Below are 6,761 nucleotides of genomic sequence, written 5' to 3'. Positions count from 1 at the left end.
TTATATTTGAGCTCTACTTGTTTACAAGTACGTTTACAGTGTTATTTTAAGTTCATTTTCATTTTAAATGTGAGGAAAATATGCTAAATATGAGGAAATTGATATGACTATTCAAAATTTATAAGCTATAACTTATCAAGTAAATTTTTACATTTGGCGCCATCACAAACTGGGCTGTAATGGACCTTTTAAACAGCAGAGGGCGCGTGGCAGCCAGTTTTCTCTGCCCTCGTGCTCAAGGTTACTTTTGGATGCATATTGCATAACAACATGCATACTGCATAAGCATACAGCACGAAGACAGGAACCCCTGTAGAGCCAACAGAAAGACTAGAATAGAGCATTTCTGAAATATTTATTGGAGTGTGGAAGTGAATCGGTTTTAGTTGTTTTTCAGTTTGACAGGCGAGGTGAACAAACACACTGCTTACAGACAGTCCGACGTCAAAAAATACCTAATCTTTCCGGTTATAGCAGCTTAATCTGCTGCTACATCCCTCTAGTTGGAATCCAGAGTCAGGATACGAATGGTTTAACTCCCAGAGCTTGTATATTCCCTTAATTTTAATCACTGTCAGACAAATTCCTGCTGCATTCATCTTTAAAAGAGGTGGTCATAAATCCACAGGGTGCAGCAGAAAAAAATGTGTCAATATATTCACATTTCATTACGAAGCAGAGGGGGATTTTCACAATAAATAGAACAGGGTGGACTCGTGGAAGCGCCAAGACTGAAATCTGAAATCTGAAATCTTACTCCCCACACACAGTGTGGAAGTGCTGCTGCCTTCACGTGCTGTGGGAATTTTTTGTAGCTGGAAACTGCAGAGTGCAATAAAAAGGTGATGGAGAGGGTCACGCAGGTAAAAGATGAATCAATGAAAGAAACGTGAGTTAATGAGGTGGAAAAGGACTGAATTACAACTATACTTTAAATTAGTAAACAGATGTAGTTGTAGATTCTGTTTGGAGTGCTGAACAAAAACCATTAAAACGAGGTTCAGGTTTTTAGCTGTTGGGTTCTCTCGCATAAGAAAAAATATTCAGTGGAGATGAATTATTACAGAGGTTATACCTTAATGATTGAAAGGGCAAAGCGGGAAGCCAACCTGAGATCATCACCCTTCATCGTGTATAATTTCCACTACATATAATGTGATCATTTGCAGTCTTTTAAAGAAAACATAAGCTTGTTAGACAGTTAAAATCATCCTGATTTGCCATCCAGTTCTCTCAACCAGTAATAAAAATTGTGATGTATGTTAGGGGAGTTGGAGCGCCTTCTGTTTTCACAGGTAATAGCCCAGGTTTCCAAACTATTTAATTAAAAAAAACCATTCACTTTATTTGATGATAGTTTACAAACACATACGGGGTGGTTATCTTCTTCCTTCTTGGTTGGGTAAAGTAACTAAAAAAGCAGGATGGTGTTGGAATTAAATGTGATACTTACATTGTCTTTATTAGGGATGTCAGATATTGCATTTTTTTTTTTTTTTTTTTGCCAATATCCAATATTTCCCAAAAGGTAAACGATCATCAAGCCTCTTCAGCAGTGAAAGGGACATTTCACCTCTACTCTTATTATGATGCGATGGCCCAAACTTACAATGTCACTGGGGGGAAAGTGATGACAATATTAATATGAATAGATGATTATAATCTTCTAATTTACTTTCTGTTTCTCTATCTATTTCTACATAACAGTTTTGACCAAAACTCTTGACTTCACATTAGTTTATTGAGCTTGAATTATCGGATGAGCCTCTCCAATTGATATTCCAGATATTAGCCACAACCAGACCAAACCTAACTTAATATTGGCTGATGCAGATAATTTGATTCAGAGCCTTCATTCGCATTTATGTTTAACTTCCCTTACTTTCATATTTTGGTTTCTTATAGCATGTGTACATAAACATACTCAGTGTACTGCAGGTGACATTGGTTATAAAAGCAATCAAAACTTTGAATATACCTACATTTTTACACAATAACTCAACTTGTCTTTGATAATCTTTGGCTGTAGGTCAGGTTTACTTTCATTTTTCAGGTTTTATTTTTTGCTGAATTTGTTGCAACATCACTGTAACGCTCTGAGACTTCCCAAAAAGAGCATTAAACATCTGCAGCTCATCCAGAACGCTGCTGCTGGAGTTTTAACCCGGACTAAGAGATCTGAACACATCACACCAGTTTTAAAATCTTTACTCTGGCTTCCAGTCAGTCACAGAATAGATTTTAAAAGCCTGCTGATGGTTTACAAATCCCAGTTTAGGCCCAAAATACATCTGTGATATGTTCAGAGAATATAAACCCAGCAGAGCTCTTAGATCCAAGGACTCAGGTCAGCTGGTCCAGTCCAGAGTCCAGACTAAACATGGAGAAGCAGCATTTAGCTGTTATGCTGCAAACAAGTGGAACAAACTGCCAGTGGAGATTAAACTTTCACCAATTGGAGACATTTTTAAATCCAGGTTAAAAACATTTATTTTCTCATGTGTCTATGCATGAAATCTGCACGCTATCTTTTAATTTATCTAGACTGTTGCTTGTTTTGAAATTCATTTAAATGATTTTGTTTGTTTCTCTTTATATTCTTTTATGTATTTTTAATGCTTCTTCCACTCCCTGCTGCAATGCTTTTATTTTATGTAAAGCACTTTGAATTGTTTGTACATGAAATGTGCTGTATAAATAAAAAAAAATTAAAAAAGGGAAAGGTTGGAAGCTCTGTTTGTCGGAGCTGTGGTGAAGACCCTGAACTACTAGTACTGAGTACTAGTACAGCGGTGAGTGACAAGAGAGCCGAGCCGAGCCGTGCAGAGCAGAGCAGGGCAGAGCAGGGCAGGGGCGGGGGGACAGACTGAGAGCAGCGGCGTGGGCTCCGCACACTGTGCTGTGCAGTAAATGGGATAAAGCCACTCAAGCAGCGCTGGGAAACACTACTACTAGTAGTGGCTGAGAGGAGGGGGAGCCTCGCGCCGCATGTGCTCGTTCGCGTCTGCTTGGGAAACTTGCGCTGGTGCGTCTGCATGAGAGAAGACCCCCCCCTAAAAAGAGACTAAAACAAGCGATAACTGCTGCCATAAACAGAGCCAGACTGAAGCTCCGGGGCTGAAGCTCCCACCTCTCCTCTCACATGGCTGCGTTAGTGTGGGACAGAGGGGGGCAGCGGACCCGCGGGGATCTTTGAGTCACCTCGCTAAAAAACTTGCTGGAAAGCGAAGAGAAATAAAAGCAAGTCGCGTTTATTTTTTTCGTGGGAGCTACTCGGGACACCATGGAGAGCCCGGCGGGCGAGCAGCAGCAGAGCAGCGAGGACGTGCGGAAGAGCGGCTACCTCCGCAAGCAGAAGTCCATGCACCGGCGCTACTTCGTGCTGCGCGCCGCCTCCGAGCACGGTCCGGCCCGCCTGGAGTACTACGAGAGCGAGAAGAAGTACCGCGGCAAGGCCCCCGTGCCGAAGAAAGTCGTGGCGCTGGAGACCTGCTTCAACATCAACAAGCGGGCCGACTCTAAGAACAAGCACATGATCGTGCTGTACACCCGCGCGGAGAGCTTCGCCGTGGCCGCGGAGAACGAGGCGGACCAGGACGAGTGGTACCAGGCCATGGTGGAGCTGCAGTGCAAAAGTAAGCAAAAGTCATAGACGTTTTCACACAAACATGTGCACGCAATGCACACACACACATGAGCGTGGTAGTGAATGAGGAGAAACGTGGCAATGCCTGCAGAGCTGAGGAGCACGCGCGCACTGCAGTTTGGGGACATGTTTCATCAGTTTTAGGTGTTTTCTTTTGAATATTACAGCTTTACAAGTTACTGTGAGTGGGTTTTTAAACAATATGTTGAACTTTAAGCTGTGTTGCGTTCACTTGGACACCCTTAGAGCAGATTTAGGGGTGTGTGTGTAAAGGGCCTCTTGGTAAACAAGCTGCATTGTGGGGGTTTATCCTCTCCAGCAGGTCTTATCATGCTGGTGTCAGGCTGGATATTTGGTCTCAGTTGTCTTCCAGACTTCTCGTGTGTGTGTGTGTGTGTGTGTGTGTGTGTGTTTCCTCCCGACTTCTCAAACACACCCTGTCCTCTTGTTTACTGCCCTGCTTTTTTTCAGCTGACTCTGCAATATTACAGCAGGCATGGATCCCAGAGGAGAATAAATATTCCAGAACAAGCCAGAGAGAAGCTGATTAGCACTTTACCACCCAGCCATGACGTTCCCATTAAACGTGTATGTTTGTGTCATGATTTAGGGGTGATGAGTGTGCAGCTCAGTGTGTCACTTCAAGCCCCCCCCAGCTGTGGGTTTGTGCAATGCTGCCTCATTGTGCAATAAAAAAGAAGAAAAGTCACCCATGTAGATACTCCTCAAATGGTGTCTATCAGCCGCTGTGTAAACACAGCTGTCACAGCAATAGTGTTGAGCACAGCAACTCCAAATCACCTGTTTAACACCCCCCCCCCCCCTTCCTCCTTGCCAGACTGGACAGGCCACAAGGGACACATGAGGCAATCCTGGCAATCAAAGATACGAGTTCAAGGTACTTTTACTTCACATGACCTGCTGCTCTGTTACATAAAGTGCCCAGCGGAGATAAACCCAGAGGAGATAAAGTGCTTCTTGTTATTTTAAACCAAGGGTGTGTCTTTAAAAAAGTTGTGAGAGTCCGTAGTAGCTCAGCAGATTCCTCTAACGTAACTGTGTGCCTGTTTGTGCGCGCGCAGCACAAAAAGTCTGCGTGTGATGGGAGAGCTGGAGATGCTCTCTGTTCTTTCCTATCTGATGCATCTCCAAAGTGCTCAGATGCAAATATCAAACGTCCTGAACCTCAACTTTAAAGGCTGCAGGTGAGCAGCAAAGGACGTCATGGTGGTTGGGCGTTTCTGAAATGACGGCGCTGGACCGTGCCGACGACTTCTTGTCTCCCTCGTTCTGTTGCTTTCTCCTGTAAATCACCCTCGCTGGCAAAGACAAAAGGCCTGCGGCCAGCTGCTGTGTAAACTCGCACGCTGGCAGGCGTTTTTTCTTACGCTGTGCGAGCTCGTGCGCAGTCTGTGCTCATGGAAAAATGAGGCCACACAATCTCACACACTTGCAGGCGCGAGCCCCGCTCGAAACCTGCGTGTGTGTGAATGGCTGAAACGCAAACGCTTTGCATCAAAATTCCTTTCTGTAATCACCCTCCTCTGGTCTGAGCTGCTCATACGATTTCAAATCTTCGGGGGTCCGTGGAGCCCCTCACCACACACACACACACACACACACTGCCGGTCCATTGAGGAATCTGTCCGCCACTTGTCCCGCTGGGGAGACAGAAGAATTCACAGCCTGGCGTGGGGGGGGGCACAGAGCCGAGAGATGCTGCAGTGTCTGTTACACAGTTTCTGGAAGACCACTCCCCTCAACCTGATACCTGTGGAGCTGCTCAGGTAGCCGGGGCAAAGTTTTCAGCAGCTCAGGAGTTCGGGGAGGAAGTTTGTAGGGCGGGGATGGCAAACGTGCACATGCACTTTCTCTATAACGTGCTTTACTCTTGAGATATTCACCCAAAAGCAGGCCAGCATTGCACAGCCCCCCCCCCCCAGCCTAATTAAACACGAGCCGGCTGCCACGCAGGACAGAATCCCGGTTATTTATTCAGCTGAATCCTGTAAGACCCCTTTTTTAGGCAGTGAGTACAGTATCGGGCTTGAGGGCTGCTATTTGCTCAGCTATTAGGAGGCAGTGGGGTGTGTAAAGGTTTAACCTGGAGAGGCGGGCGGGGGCACGGTCCAGCGGTCCAGCTCGCACAGCTCAGCCGGCGCCTCGCCAGTAGCTGCAAGTTGATCTCAATGCAAGATGTGATAAAGTCCAACTTTAGAGCCGGTGGCTGTAAATGAGATAGAAACGCCAAACAAACGCGCCCACTTGCCTGCCGAACGGGCCAAAATAAACAAAGGAAAGCAGATAGAAAACTCACGTCGGACGCTTCGATAAGCAGTTAAATGTTTGGGTTTTTAGAGAAGAAAACGCAGTGTTTTGTGTCAGACTGTCGCTTTTATCTGTTCCACGGAGTGAGTGAGACGTCAGTCAGCTTGACAGACATCACTTTGTGGTTTGGGAAGTTGTGATTGGCTTCCATCCCACATTCTTCTGCGTCTGATTAACCTGTTGAAATAAGATGAGAGGGGACCATTAGTCTTCAGATCCCAATAACGCTCGAAGGGGTTTTGTGATGAGAAACGAAATTTATTTAGGTCGTGGACCGTGGGAATGACATTTAACAGACTCTTTGGTGTCTGGGAGGTGCTCGTGCATTTTTGGAGAAAAGTCAAACAACTGTAGCTCGCTTTAAAGGTGTCTTCTGTCCATTTCAGATGGTTTTTACTTTGAGATGTCCTGAGCTCAGTGAATCTGATTTGCAAATCCGCTTTCTGTCTTCAAAGCTTCACAGGAAAACACTTAAAATACTGAAGAACATAATATGACAGTGTGGATATTCATGCTGATCCACAGATGGGTTTTTACCTCTGAATCTGGGGCTAGTTTTCATGCATTTTCGACACTTTAAATACAAAATGCAGCTCAACTACAGCCGAGGAATCTCAGATTTTGAGTGACCCGTGGTGGATGAGGTGCATCAGAGTGGCTCTGGATGCTTTTCACTCTGGAGGGTTGTTTGGCTGCACTTGCCCATGAGATTTAGATCTCGCGGAGCTGGCCGATTTAAACGTAAGCCGCGTTTAAGCACTGCTCATCTCTCTAATTAGGCTGTAAT

The 6,761-nt window shown here is 45.1% G+C and overlaps 1 protein-coding gene across 1 annotated transcript in view; it reads left to right on the top strand.

Annotated features, from left to right (window-relative positions):
* Positions 1-2,809: 2,809 nt before the first annotated feature.
* Positions 2,810-6,761, top strand: part of LOC142368396 (insulin receptor substrate 1-B) — a 43,266-nt gene continuing 39,314 nt past the window's right edge. Inside the window, exon 1 of the mRNA XM_075450527.1 lies at positions 2,810-3,635. Within this exon, the coding sequence (XP_075306642.1) occupies positions 3,284-3,635 (352 nt within the window). The 5' untranslated portion in view covers positions 2,810-3,283. The remainder of the gene's footprint in view (positions 3,636-6,761) is intronic.

This window comes from Odontesthes bonariensis, chromosome 19, assembly GCF_027942865.1.
Source record: "Odontesthes bonariensis isolate fOdoBon6 chromosome 19, fOdoBon6.hap1, whole genome shotgun sequence".
Classification (NCBI taxonomy): domain Eukaryota; kingdom Metazoa; phylum Chordata; class Actinopteri; order Atheriniformes; family Atherinopsidae; genus Odontesthes; species Odontesthes bonariensis.
This window is presented reverse-complemented; position numbering and strand designations above follow the sequence as displayed.